The following is a 15,450-nucleotide window of genomic DNA, read 5'->3' on the forward strand; positions in this document are numbered from 1 at the left end:
TTTTTTTTTTTTAAAGAAGAGAAATGGACTTTCAAGGACTGAAGGAATTCATCATGGCCAGACTACCCCTATAAGAAATGCTTAAGGGATTCCTGTATTAGAAGTGAACGAATGATAACATGGAAACACACAAAAGTCCAAATCTCAATAGTAAGGCAGGCAGATACACAAAAGATAAAGAGAGGTGGGTGTTTGGCTGAGTGGTTAAGCTGCTGGTTAGGATTCCTGCATCCCATATTACTGGAGTGCTTGGTTTTGAGTCTTGACTCTGGGTCTCAACTCTAACTTCCTTATACTACATACCTTGGAAGGCAGCAGGAAGTAGGTGGGGTCCCTGTCACCCAAGTGGAAAACCTGGATGGAGCGCTCAGCTCCCAGCTCTGGCCTGGCCTAGCTTCAGCCATTGTGGGCATTTGGGAAGTCCCCTAGCATATGGGAGTTTGATCTCTATGTCTCTCTACCACTCAAAGAAAAAAGGAAAATTCTAAAAAGTCATGTTTTATTTTTGCTTTCTGAATTTGATTTTCTATGTATTAAGGATTTTTTCACCTTAGTTAAGGACTATAGTTCTATAATTTATTTTTCTTGTATTTACTAGGTTTTAATGCCAGAGTTATGTTGGTTCTTAAAATGAGTTGGAAAGTGTTTTATCTTTCTTTGTTTTCTAAAAGAATATATTATTGTGCTATTATTTCTGATTTAAATACCAAGTAGTATTTAGGTCCTTAGCTATCTAAGGGGCCTTTGTTAAAAAGATTTTGTTTATTTATTTGAGAAGTAGAGTTACAGACAGAGGCAGAGATAGAGATAAAGGTCTCTTCCTTCCGCTGGTTCACTCCCCAAATGACCACAACGGCTGAAGTTGAGCCCATCTGAAGCCGGGAGCCACAAGCTTCTTCTGGATCTCCCATCTGGTGTTGGGCCATCTTCTAGTGCTTTCCTACGTCACAGGCAGAGAGCTGGATCTGAAGAGGAGCAACCAGGACACGAACTGGTGCCCATATAGGATGCCAGCCCTTCATGCAGTGGCTTAACTGTCTATGCCACAGTGTCAGCCCCTCAATTTTTAATTTTTAAAAAACACGTTGAACAATTATGCCAGTAATTTTGGCATGCCACATAAAATGCACATATTTCTTTAAAAATGGCAAATTCAGAAAACAGAAAAGGAAACACAAATTTTTGAATTGTGTGTCTATATAAGAAATTATATTTTAGGGGCCGGCGCCGTGGCTCACTTGGTTAATCCTCTGCCTGTGGCACTGGCATCCCATATGGGTTCCGGGTTCTGGTTTCAGTTGCTCCTCTTCCGGTCCAGCTCTTTGCTGTGACCCGGGCGGGGGGGGGGGGGCGGGGACAGTGGAGGATGGCCTAAGTGATTGGGTGCCCGCACCCACGTTGGAGACCAGGAGGAGGTACCTGGCTCCTGGCTTTGGATCGGTGTAGCGCCAGTTGTGGCGGCCATTTTGGGGGTGAACCAATGGAGGGAGGACCTTTCTCTCTGTCTCTCTCACTGTCTATCTGTCAAATAAAAAGAAATTACATTTTAAAAATCATACCCCTGGATGGAAGATCTTTCTCCTTATCTCTCTTTCTGCCTTTCAAATAAATAAATAAATAAATCTTAAAAAAAATTAAAAAATAAAAATAAAAATGTTCTCAAATTTGTGTTTTTAAGAGTTTTTTTTTAAGTAAAGTAGAAGGCAAGGAGGGGATAGGAGTATTACTTTATTGATTGATATTTATTTATTTATTGACAGGCAGAGTTAGACAGTGAGAGAGAGAGACAGAGAGAAAGGTCTTCCTTCCGGTGGTTCACCCCCCAGATGGCCGCTACAGCCTGCACGCTGCGCCTGTTCAAAGCCAGGAGCCAGGTGCCCCTTCCTGGTCTCCCATGCGGGTGCAGGGCCCAAGCACTTGGGCCATTCTCCACTGCCTTCCCGGACCACAGCAGAGAGCTGAACTGAAAGAGGAGCAACCGAGACAGAATCCAGCATCCCGACCGGGACTAGAACCCGGGATGCCGGTGCTGCAGGTGGAGGATTAGCCAAGTGAGCCATGGCGCTGGCCTAAGAGTTTTTTTGTTTTGTTTTTTAAATGATTTATTTATTTGAAAGGCAGAGTTACAGAGAGGCAGAGGCAGAGAGAGGGAGAGGTCTTCCATTTGCTGGTTCACTCCCCAGACGGCCACAGCGGCTGGAACTGAGCCGATCCAAAGCCAGGAGCCAGGAGCCTTTTCCAGGTCTCCGACATGAGTGCAGGGGTCCAAGTACTTGGGCCTTCTACTGCTTTCCCAGGTCATAGCAGAGAGCTGGATTGGAAGTATAGCAGTCGGGACTCAAACAGGTGCCCGTATGGGATGCTGGCACTGCAGGCAGTAGCTTTACACGCTACACCACAGCGCTGCCCCAAGAGTATTTTTTAAATTAAATTTAAAAAGTTAGAAATAGAGCTACCCTGTTACCCAGCAATCCTACTGGGTATATTTGCAAAAGAAATTAGTATATTGAAGAGATGTTTGCACCCCCATTTTTATTGCAGCACTATTCAAAATAACTAAGATGTGGAATCAACTTAAGTATGCATCAATAGCTGAATGGATAAAGAAACTTTGTTATATTTTTACATTTGGGATAATATTCAGCCATTAAAAAAGATGAAATTCTGTTATTTGCAACAACGTGGGTGAACCTGTAGGACATTATGTTATGTGAGATAAGCCAGACACAGAAAGACAAATACCACATGATCTCACTTATATATGGTCTCTTAAAAAGTTGGTCTCAAAGAATTCATATTAGAATAGTGATTACCAGAGGTTGGGTGGGAGGTGGGGTAATGGGGAGAGGTGAGTAAGTTCAATGTTGTAGTTGTAGTTAGAGGGAACAAGTTTGGTGCCCTTTTACACAGCAAGACTTCTATAGATAATATACATTTCAAAATGGCTAGAAGAGAGGATTTTGTATGTTCTCACCACAAAGAAATGTTAAATTTTTTTTTTTTTTTTTTTTTTTTTTTGACAGGCAGAGTGGACAGTGAGAGAGAGAGAGACAGAGAGAAAGGTCTTCCTTTGCCGTTGGTTCACCCTCCAATGGCCGCCGCGGCCGGCGCGCTGCGGCCGGCGCACCGCGCTGATCCGATGGCAGGAGCCAGGAGCCAGGTGCTTTTCCTGGTCTCCCATGGGGTGCAGGGCCCAAGCACCTGGGCCATCCTCCACTGCACTCCCTGGCCACAGCAGAGGGTTGGCCTGGAAGAGGGGCAACCGGGACAGAATCCGGTGCCCCGACCGGGACTAGAACCCGGTGTGCCGGCGCCGCTAGGCGGAGGATTAGCCTAGTGAGCCGCGGCGCCGGCAGAAATGTTAAATGTTTGAGGTGATATATATGCTAATTATTCAATTCGATCATTGCACAGTGTGTACATAGATCAGGACATCACATTGTACCATATACATATGTGTGATCATGTGTCAATTAAAAATAAAACTTAAAAAACAAAGCTTGTTAGTGGGACTGAGGATAGTGCTGGAAACACAAAAGATATTTTAAAAAGCAATTAAGCAATATCTATATTCTTTTAATTTGAAACATAGTTGTCAGTGAATGTTTGGAATGCTTATTTACTGGTAAACCCTAGTGCACAGTAGAGAAACAATTCAGTGAGTTAAGAAATACTAACATGATAAGGTAGGATATTGCTATAGCAACTACATTTGTCAACTTTTTTGGTGGTGGTTTCAGTTGCAATTAATGATTTGTTGTTATAAAATCTAATATTCTGGCTTATATCAATATAGTTATACCTCAGATTATATACAACATAACAAATGATACGAACATGATTTGCTAAATCAAGTATTCCAATTTTGGTTCAGAACTCCAAAGTATACCTGTTAAAAATGTTTGGCAGAACACAAAATGGCATGAATACAGTAATTGAAATCATATGAAAATATTTTTATACTTTATGATGAAAGATAATATAATTTACCTTTCCTGTTTTCTGTAACTTTGCTCCTGCAGAGAGGAATATTTTTTAATATTTTATTAAACTAAACCTTAATTATGCTTTGGTGATTTTTTTTGAAACAGGGTCAAGAATTCGCTCCAAAAAGTGTGGCAATAATTGGTCATTCTATGGGTGGCCTTGTTGCAAGAGCATTGCTTACACTGAAGAATTTTAAACAAGATTTGATAAACCTTCTTATTACACAGGCCACACCTCATGTTGCTCCTGTGATGCCATTAGATCGCTTCATCACGGGTGAGTGCTGCTGACGTAAACACTGACTGACTTCCCCATTGTTGTTCGGGATTAGTGAAGTAAATCTCTAGCAGTGCCCTTTAGGGTGCACCACAAATTCCTCTGTGGGCAATGGCTCCGTTGCAGATCAGCACCTCCAATACTGAGCATCTTGTGTCTTTCAGCTTATGCCCATGATTGAATTACTCTTAGTTTTCTCTGTGAATAACTTCTTAACATGTTTGACGTGTGTTTTTTAATTCCTGGGCTTCAGCTTCTTTTTCCCAGAGGATAATTCCCTGTTTCTTAAATACATTTAAATTTCTGTGCTGTTAACTGTTTCAGGTTTCTTCAAAATTATCTTATATTTAAGTAAAATAATAACAATATGTAGCTTTTATTTTTTTATTTTGTTTACTTCAAAAAAAATTTTTTTTTGACAGGCAGAGTTAGAGAGAGAGAGAGACAGAGAGAAAGATCTTCCTTCCGTTGGTTCACCCCCCAAAATGGCCGCTACGGCCGGCGCGTTGCGCCAGTCTGAAGCCAGGAGCAGGGGCTTCCTCCTGGTCTCCCATGCGGGTGCAGGGCCCAAGCACTTGGGCCATCCTCCTCTGCCTTTCCAGGCCACAGCAGAGAGCTGGACTAGAAGAGGAGCAACCGGGACAGAATCCGGTGCCCTAACCGGGACTAGAACCCGGGGTGCCGGCGCCGCAGGCGGAGGATTAGCCAAGTGAGCCGCGGTGCAGCCTTATTTTTTTATTTTTTTTTTTAAGATTTATTTATTTGAAAGATTTACACACAGAGAGAATGAGAGGCAGAGAGAGAGAGAGAGAGAGAGGTCTTATATCTGCTGGTTCACCCCGTAATTGGCCACAACAGTCAGAGCTGCACCAATCCAAAGGCAGGAGGCAGGAGCTTCTTCCAGGTCCCCCACATGGGTGCAGGTGCCCAAGGACTTGAGCCATCTTCTACTGCTTTCCCAGGCCATAACAGAGAACTGGATAGGAAGTGGACCAGCTGGGATTCGAATTGGCACCCATATGGGATGCCGGCACTGCAGGTGGCGGCTTTACCTGCTACGCCACAACACCGACCCCTAGCTTTTATTTTAAAATTTCCTTTATTTATTTGAGAGGCATGTGTGTTGGCCCCATCTCCAAATGCTGGCAGTGGCTGGGGCAGTGCTGGACTGGACTGAAGCTGGAAACTCCATCCAGGTCTCCCATCCTAGAGTCCAGTTACTGCAATCATCACTGCTGCCTCCCAGGGTACACATGAGCAGGAAGCTGGAGCCAGGACTTGAACACAAATACTCTGACATGGGACGTAGGTGTCTCAACTCTTTGGCTAACCACTTGCTCCAATTTTAAAATAAATGGTTGTTTAATAGTACTTACTAATAGAACTTAGTGAATAAGTAAATCCCTGTAGTTGAGGCAGAATTACTAATATTTATTGGGCTGTTACTCTTTTTGAGAATTAAGGACTTTACATGATATATTACCACACTTAATTCTCTTGGCAATTAATCTGATACCAAAAAAGGGCCAAGATAAAGTTATTGTCCCAACATCATACAGGAAGAAAGCATTGGAGTTAGCATTTGACCATGGCAGGTTTACTGCTTGGGCTGTCCCCTTAACCTTTGTGTGCTGTACTGTCTCTTGATTGAGGTACATTACTATAACATAGGAAATAAAGTGATGGATAATACTATAATGTTGCAGGGAATTTTGAGTGAACAGTAGGAGTTTGTGATTGGTGTCATATAATTCAATAGTGATAATGATGCAGAATAAGAATCAAATAGGGGCCGGTGCTGTGGCACAGTGGGTTAAAGCCCTGGCCTGAAGTGCAGGCATTCCATAGGGGTGCTGGTTCTATTCCTGGCCACTCCACTTTCAATCTTGCTCTCTGCTGTGGCCTGGCAAAGCAATAGAAAATGGCCCAAGTCCTGGGGACCCTGCACCTGTTTGGGAGACCCAGAAGAATCTCCTGGCTCCTACCTTTTGATTGGTGCAACTCTGGCTGTTGTGGCCATCTGGGGAGTGAACCAGTGGATGGAGGACCTCTCTCTCTCTCTCTCTCTCTCTCTCTCTCTCTCTCTGCTTCTCTGTAACTCTGTCTTTCAAATAAATAAAATAAATCTTTAAAAAAAAATAAGAATTAAATATCTACTATCTTAACTTTTTTGACAAAGTCAGTTATTACCTTTGTTGTTTATAGGACTATTATATGAGTAGGAAACAGTCATTAGAAATAACTTTTAGATAAACTTCTTATCTGTCAAAATTTGTATAATCCTGATTTTCATGACAAATTTCTTTGTGGTAAGTTAGAACTATCCCCTAGTGGATATAAACCAAAGTAGTTCCCTAAAATGTCCTCCTTAACTAACAGCATTGCAAGGGAATAATTTATTTGCTGTAAATATCTGATGCAACAGTATTTTCAAAAAAGTGTGATTTTCCCCCATTATTTACATTTGAAACTTTGCTTATAAAAATCTTTTAATATCAAAAATTTAATTTTTCAATGAAATTGTTTAAATAGCAACTACTTCTAATAATTATAAGTGACCATAGGTTTAGAAACAAAATTAAAGGATAAAAATGCATTTAAAAATATTCTTTGAGGGATGAATGTTCAGTAATCTCAAGTTTTATTATATTGAAGGATGGTGATGGCTCAAGTGAAAGTGATTTTTTGGGTCTACCTTTCTTGTAATTAGTAAGCCTCTTTTTGTTCCACATTTATTTTTCATTGCATTGTCAAGATTAGGATGAAAAAAGAACTAATTCAGAGGGCAGTGGGTTTTTAAGGTTTTGGGAAAGAGAGACTCAGAAGACCTTCAGAAGCAGATTGCCTGTTTATAACCGTACTTGGTGATATTACTGCTTTTAGAGGGAAGGATGCCCTGTACTGGGCTCTGCACTCTCCTTTTTCTGAAAAGAACACTTCCTCTCCTTTTTCTGAAGTGTGAGAAATGTGCAGGCTAAGCAGCCTTCCCATTTGTAGCTTATGCGATTACTTTTAGACTATGATCCAGGTAATTAAGCCTCCATAATTTCTTGCCCATATGCCCCAAGCCCAATGCCAGGGCCTCTGTGGGCCTAACTGGCTTAGTTCTTCTGAGGGTAGGTATGCATAATCCTAACTCTGAGTTGTGGCCAGTGGTGGTTCTACAGAAACTACAGAAAGACTGTGTGTGTATACACACAGCCTTTCCAATGCAGGGTGGAATTGGGATGGGAAGAGAGAAAGGATAGCACAGTAATGGACCAGAGATCTCTTCTCTCTGTGCTGCCATATTCATTGTTCAACTCTGAAGCGCCTGAGAATTCTTGATTTGAACTTGTCCTTTCAGGTTATTTCAGTGATACATTTGTCAAGGTAGGAAAAGGAAACATTTTTTATTTAACAATTTGGCAGTTGGATTTTTGACTTTTGAATATTTAGACATATGACTTATGTCCGTCCCCTGCTGGTATTCTTGTCCCAAGACCTCCAAGTGTTAGGGCTCTGTTAGGTTGATAGTGTTCTAAGTAAATATTGCTGAGCGCTTTAAAGAGAGCAGCTTGCTCTACTGAATGTTTGGAGCCCTCTGATCAAATGCCAGGATATAAATGGATTAAATTTTGATAAACAGGAAAGAAATGATCTCAATTTAGTTATCTTTGACTCTAAAATTTTCTGACCTTCCAGAGACAAAGGGAAACATTATCTCAGCCTTTTCCCTTTGAACTACTTCTCACAATGAAATGGGTAGAACTCCAGCAGCACAGTCCTAAGATTAGTGTCAGTGGTACTGTCCTGATACCCTGTGTTATAAGATTTAAAGTACCTTGTACAGTGACCGTTGGCCACAATGGAGTTGCTAAACCTCATAAACAGGGACCCTGCCATCATAGGGAACTCTTTTTATTTAAGACCACTTTATCAAGTAATTTAAAAACTGCACATATTTAATAGATGTAATTTCATGGGTTTGAAAACATGCACATACCATGAAACAGCACAAATGTCTTTAGCAAAATAAGTTCTTTGGAAGAATTTTATAATTTTCTTTTCTTACTATACCACATGATTTCTGATTAAGCATTACCCTTGTGGAATGTAGAGAGATGCTTGCGTGTGAATTTGTCAAAGCCAGTAAAATCTGGATCTTTTTTTCTTTCTTGGTGTATTTTTAACTCTTAGTATTGATACTCTGAATCAATAGGGTAAACCAGGATGTGTATAAAGATGCTGATTTTTCTCAAAATGTGAATAACACAGTTTATAGACCAGATATCTTAAGCAAAAATTCAGTTAAATACTGGTTAAAAATTCAGTTAAATATTGTAGATATTGTTACTACAATACTTTTAAATGTCTCTTTTTCATTCCCTACCAGATTTTTATATGACTGTAAACAACTATTGGATTCTAAATGCTCGACACATAAATCTAACCACACTTTCTGTAGCTGGAGGATTCCGGGATTACCAAGTTCGTTCAGGACTGACTTTTCTACCAAAATTAAGCCATCATACCAGTGCCTTATCTGTTGTGGTAATTTTTTTTTTTTTTTTTTTTTTTTTTGAGATGCTACTGAAGCAGAATCATGATGGACATAGGGGAACATGAATGGGGAAGTAATATGTACTGCTGAGTTGATGTTGTGGGCTTGCTGCTCTTCAGTGCATGTATGTGAGATAGAAGAGAATAGGGAATATGAATGAATGCATGTGAATATGTTGGGAGGGCAGAGTTTTATATGTTTATATGTTTATGTTCATAGAAAGTAAATAGGATTTTAGAACTTTTCTGAAAATGAGTTCTGTTTTTGCAGAATAATCATTTCTTGTCTAAAATAAGAGTTTACCTATTGATTAGAGTTGTAAATATAAGACAGTGGTCTGCCAGTGCTGCGGCTCACTAGGCTAATCCTCTGCCTGTGGCGCCGGCACCCCAGGTTCTAGTCCCGGTCGAGGCGCCGGATTCTGTCCTGGATGCTCCTCTTCCAGTCCAGCTCTCTGCTGTGGCCCGGGAAGGCAGTGGAGGATGGCCCAAGTGCTTGGGCCCTGCACCCATATGGGACACTAGGAGCAAGCACCTAGCTCCTGGCTTTGGATCGGCGCAGCGTACTGGCCGTAGCAGCCATTTGGGGGGTGAACCACCGGAAGGAAGACCTTTCTCTCTCTCTCTCTCTCACTGTCTAACTCTGCCTGTATATATATATATATATATATATATAATGGTCTGTAAATGCTGTCTATATAGTAGTGATATAATATCAAATGTTTCACATAGTCCTGAACACTAAACTTGAGTGAAGATTTCTCAATTTTAAAGTAAAATGATTAGCTTTGAAAAGTATTAATAGGATACTGATTAATTAATTGCTAATTATTCTTCCCTGCTAAGAAATATGTATTTGATCTTTAACAGGGATACCCAGCCTATGTGAAGTGAACTCAAGTTTCCTTTTAGGATTTCTTTCTTGTATATTTAACCTTGAAGTCTTCAGTTAAGATTTTAATTCAGTATATACATCACCTCCAAATATAACTTAATTTACTTTCTCAAGAGAAAGTCAATAGAGTGCAGTCAGTCCATTCCTTTTGCTTTTTAGGAAATAATGCTAGAAAGTCACTGTTTCATACTTGTTCCTTTTCACACATGCTCCTTTGTTCATCTTATTTGCTGTTACCTCACCTTAGATCACTATGTATTCATTAAATAGATATTTACTGAACTGTGCTATATGTGAAGAAAAAATACTAAGCTATTCGGCATCATTTTCTTATAACTGGAGGAAGTGGATTGTAGCCAGTATCGCTTTGGAAATAAATTGATAAATCTCTCAGACCTCATTATTTGTGGTATTAAACCTGTTATTTGTTGTTGAATGAATAGCTGCCCAATAAATTCAAGTTCTCAAACAACTAAATGTCAACTCTTCAGTAAACATAGGTGATTTAGTCATATAAAATTACGTATAACTTAGGTTCTGAACCTGGCCTGGCTAGATAACACATCCCGAAGCTTGTCTTTTTTTTTTTTTTTTTTGACAGGCAGAGTGGATAGTGAGAGAGAGAGACAGAGAGAAAGGTCTTCCTTTGCCGTTGGTTCACTCTCCAATGGCCGCCGCGGCCAGTGCGCTGCGGCCAGCGCACCGCGCTGATCCGATGGCAGGAGCCAGGTACTTATCCTGGTCTCCCATGGGGTACAGAGCCCAAGCACTTGGGCCATCCTCCACTGCACTCCCGGGCCAGAGCAGAGAGCTGGCCTGGAAGGGGGGCAACCGGGACAGAATCCGGCACCCCGACCGGGACTAGAACCCGGTGTGCTGGCACCGCTAGTTGAGGATTAGCCTAGTGAGCCGTGGCGCCGGCCCCTGAAGCTTATCTTTTAAAGAACTTTGGTCTTTTAAATCTTCTCTGTGTATGCATTCCTGTTTTTTCTAATCCATTTCATAATGTATTGCTTTCAAGACAGCTTGTATTCGTGAACCTTCGATGAAAATATTTTGTTCTTGAAGCTTTCTCAAAGCTGAGTATTTTCCAGCCTTATTGTTTCAGCCCCAGATAATCTGTAGTCTTTCATGTATCTACATGCATGTTGACTCTTAATATATTAACTATTATTAAGAAGTAACAGTTTTTGAAAAAACTATCTCAAACAGCTAGGTGACATTTATGTTCACTGGAAATAGAAAAACTATTAAAGACCATAATTGTATTGGTAGGATAGGCAAAACTGCATGATTTTCTAAGTGTTCCATTGAAGGTCCAGGTTTACAGCAGGCCCTCCATCTGTAATGTTTTACTTGCAAGGTTTCTGTGGTCATTACTAGTTCAACTCTCAAGATAGAGGAGAGAACATAGGAAGAAACACACGCCACTGCTGCTCACATAACATTAGAAGAAACTCAGTTACACCTTAAAACAAGGCAGGTGAAGAGATGTAGTTTTACCAAATGTACCAGAAGGGATTTGGATGGACATTAGCACCTTTCATCACAACAGTCATGAGCAACTAATTTTTTTGTGTTTTGCCTTTCTTTTTTGAACTTTAGCACACATGCGTTAAACTAATTGAAAGTTAACCATTTTGCATTCTCTTGGTAATGGTACATACTGTCTATTGGGATCTCTTCTTCAACTTAGCATCTAATCTAAAAACCACAGTAAACTCAAGTAAGCCATCAGCAGTAATTTCTAAATATATCAAGTTCTTATGTAACAGACAAGCTATGGATTCTTCCCGCTTCAGAAACTGGAACCCAGAGACACATTATTTCTAGAGTACAAGGGTAATGATGGATGCTTAGAAGGTATACATATTTTTTATTAGTTCATTTATTAAGGAAACATTTTTAAGACCTCAATTTTCACACAACCAAGCTGATGGTCTCCTGTTTTTGTTTTGTTCTGATAGTTGTGTTGGTGGCAGCTCATTGTTTCTTTGACAGTGCAGAGAGAGATGCTATGAGAAATAGAATTAGGCTTATTGAATGAGCTCTGTTAGAGTAAGATGCTGTTCAGAGAGAGGTCATTACCAGCTATGAAGGGGTTAGGAAGTCTGCAAGTGATCCTGTTTTCCAGGAGCTGTTTGCCTTTATGTCTGTAACCAGCAGTATACATACTAAATTTTTTTTAAAATAAGAGATTTTTTTTTCAAAATAAGGAAGCCTGATACCACTTGGTAGTCTCAAAATTATGATCAAGCATAATTATTTTTAAAAATATCTCTAGGCCTAAGTATTTTTCATATACACCCCTGATTAAGAAGTAACATCTTAGATTCTACCAAGTGGTAATTGAGTGAAAACCAAAAGTACTGAAATATCTATTGTAACTTACAAATAATATTGATATATGAAAGAAAAACACAACCTTTTATCAATTTAAAAGTTAGACATTAAACTTAAATACAGAGTCTGTGGATGCTTTAATCATTTTTAAAATAATTTAAGCATCACTGGCCAGTAATACCATTTAGAAAGAGTTGTGATATTTTTTGCAGGAAATAATATATTTTGATGACCCTTTACAAGAGTGTATCATTTTTATATATCAACATATCATAGTGAGACTAATGTGTTTCTTTTTTTTTGATTATTTATTTATTTGAGAGGTAGAGTTACAGACAGTGAGAGGCAGAGAGAGAGAAAGTCTTCCATCCTCTGGTTGACTCCCCAAATGGCCACAGTGGCCGGAGCTGCACTGATCCGAAGCCAGGAGCCAGGAACCAGGAGCTTCCTCCTCGTCTCCCATGTGGGTGCAAGGGCCCAAGCACTTGGGCCATCCTCCACTGTTTTCCCAGGCCATAGCAGAGAGCTGGACTGGAAGAGGGGCAACTGGGACCAGAACCGGTCCCACATGGGATGCTGGCGCCACAGGTGGAGGACCAACCCACGGCGCTGGCCCCCAGTGTGTTTCTAATTATTATATTGTAGGAGTTTCAGACCTTTCAGTAAATAACAACTGTGTTTTTCCCAAGTTGATTTTTTTTTTCTTTTCCTGTTAGAGTTCAGCAGTGCCTAAGACCTGGGTCTCAACAGACCACCTCTCCATTGTGTGGTAAGTTAATATAATTTATTTTGTTAATATGGTATGGTGCTCTTTTCTCATCAGTGCATTAATTGGTTCATTAGCTTTCTTACAATCTTTCCTACAAATAATTAAGTTTATGGGAGAAAGATTAATTCAGGGACTTAGTACTCTAGCTTTGATTCTTGTCTCAGTTTGATCAGGGTCCCCTTTATAATCTATAACATCACTTCCTAAAAAGACCAGAAGCATCTATCCCAAATGAAGTTAGCATCAAATACCAAAATTTTAGAATTTATCATAGGTGGGAGAGATCAAATGTGCCACTGGTAGGACTCCTGGCTGATCACCTTTCTTGGGTACTTGGTTAATGCAGCAGTAACAATTCTAGCTAGCAACACATGGAAAACCTACAATAAATTAGACTTACCCTTAATATAAAATCCATATAAATGGATCAAGAAATAGGCAGACCTGGTATTTATATTTACATGTTGTGGCTTAAAGATTCCCTTTGACCTTCCTCTAGTTGTACCAGCGGTAGGATCTGAAGAAATGCAACAGTTCAGACATATAAAGATGGGGCAGATAGTATGCTTATAGCTAGGAAATTTAGGGAATACAGAAGGACCCTGACAATTCTATCAAATGTCCCAGATTTAATTTGCTTTATGAGTGTCAACTTTAAGACACATACTTAATAAGAGTGATTTGTTAATTTTTGATTGTACAGCATTAAAATAAATCCAAATATTCCATTAAATAATAGACTCATGTGTTTGGTATATATTTTAAGAAAGTTTCATTTGTAACATTTACTTTATTCTTTAGGTGTAAACAATTGCAATTGACTACAATTCGAGCATTCTTTGATCTTATTGATGCTGATACTAAACAAGTATGTATTTTTAAGCTAAAAATTATTTCATCAAAGTGAAAACCTTTGTTATAGCAGTGATAGATGTAATGCATTTTTTTACTTTGAAAAATTTATCAATTTTAATTTGTTCTAAAATGGAAATATTTTGTGTTTTTTCTGATAATATTATGACAACTGTTAATAATTCACAGGATGCAATGTAAATGAAAAGTCATAGGATACCTTAAATCTTACCTCAAGTTATCCCTTTACTGTTTAAAGTTTGGTATATATCTATTTTTAAATTAAGGGAAATACACGCTGCTTGATAATACTTTTTCTCTGTAATGTAAACATAATCACCTATCTCATTAGACATTTTTAAACCATGTTTTTAAAAATATCTTTAGCTTTATGATAAGATCAAAATATGTACATTTATTCAATAACCCCAAGCTCATGAGAACTTAAATATGTACATCCACAAATTGAGCTTTTCTGTAATGAAATTTCACAGTATAAACTCTTCAAACTAGTCATTTTCCAAGTTGTCCAATTAGCAGAACCCTTGGAATCATAGTGTCCTCATCACCCTTTCATCTCTGTCTTGTCTGCTAGCAAGTAAATAGGAGCAGGCACCAAGGATCTCAGCCAAATTCAGAGAATTCTATCCATTAACTTAAACTTTTCCTGTGAGTTGTAACAAATTGCATTATTTTTTAAACATTTTTTTACCTCAGGTTGTCTTGCAGTTTATCACCTTTCCATGGAAATATGTTTTAAAAACTGCGACTCTGCCTTCTCCCTGTCTTTTAAGTTGCCTTTTTCATTCTGGCATTGTATTGCAGCCCAAATACTTTGGGAATCAGGCTCCAGTTCTTCGAGAGGCCACCGTATGCATGATATCTTTCTCAATAGGTCTCTAGGCAGTAGTTTCCTTATCATTGTGTGTCAGAACTTTTGTATTCTCTTCAAGGGTGGGAAAAGTGTCTTTTTTCTGTAAGTCTCAAAGTTGTGTAACTACTATTAATAGAGAATTATAGATTTTTATCTCTTTTGAGGATCCAGATTATTCTGGTTTACCACATCCTAAGCCACAAGATTTCATATTGAGATAATATCTTTACTGAGTAAATTAAGCATCATAGAATTGACACTGTGACTTGGTTGTAGAACATAAACATTTTTTGGTTTATTAACATTGTTTTAATTGAGAGTCTATGGCAAAACATTTTAAGTGTACTTGAGAGAGTGCAATTAGATACAATAGTAGAATCAATTAAAACTGAAAGAACAGTTTGTACTTGAACCAATATTTGGTGAATTTATTCCAACCAAAGAAGTACTTCAGACAAGTATATTCCTTTAAAAATTGTATGTAAAACTAATTTTAATAAAATCATGTTTTCTAGTAACATAATACAAAAGCCCTAATACTAACATACAGTAAATTTTAATTCTGATACATATTTTACAGACACATTTTAAGGGGCAAAAAAGAAATTTTTGATAACTACACTGCTAAGAATCAAAATACAATACTATTTTATGAAACTGAGTTTTACTTAACATATTCATTACAACCAGCCCTTTATATCAGTACTTGTGGATTTAACTAACTACAGATTGAAAATGTTTGGGAAAAAAATTGCATATCAACTTAACATGTTTTTTTTTTTATTTTTTTAATTTTTAAAAAAATTTTTTTTTGACAGGCAGAGTAGACAGTGAGAGAGACAGAGAGAAAGGTCTTCCTTTGCCGTTGGTTCACCCTCCAATGGCCGCCGTGGCCGGTGCACTGCGCCTATC

The 15,450-nt window shown here is 38.8% G+C and overlaps 1 protein-coding gene across 1 annotated transcript in view; it reads left to right on the forward strand.

Moving 5' to 3' along the window:
• PGAP1 (post-GPI attachment to proteins inositol deacylase 1) overlaps positions 1-15,450 on the forward strand; it is a 77,482-nt gene that overhangs the window by 14,833 nt on the left and 47,199 nt on the right. The window contains exons 4-7 of the mRNA XM_002712363.5: positions 4,092-4,263; positions 8,639-8,796; positions 12,760-12,812; positions 13,614-13,680. Coding sequence (XP_002712409.2) covers positions 4,092-4,263; positions 8,639-8,796; positions 12,760-12,812; positions 13,614-13,680 — 450 coding nt within the window. The remainder of the gene's footprint in view (positions 1-4,091; positions 4,264-8,638; positions 8,797-12,759; positions 12,813-13,613; positions 13,681-15,450) is intronic.

This window comes from Oryctolagus cuniculus, chromosome 3, assembly GCF_964237555.1.
Source record: "Oryctolagus cuniculus chromosome 3, mOryCun1.1, whole genome shotgun sequence".
Lineage (NCBI taxonomy): Eukaryota > Metazoa > Chordata > Mammalia > Lagomorpha > Leporidae > Oryctolagus > Oryctolagus cuniculus.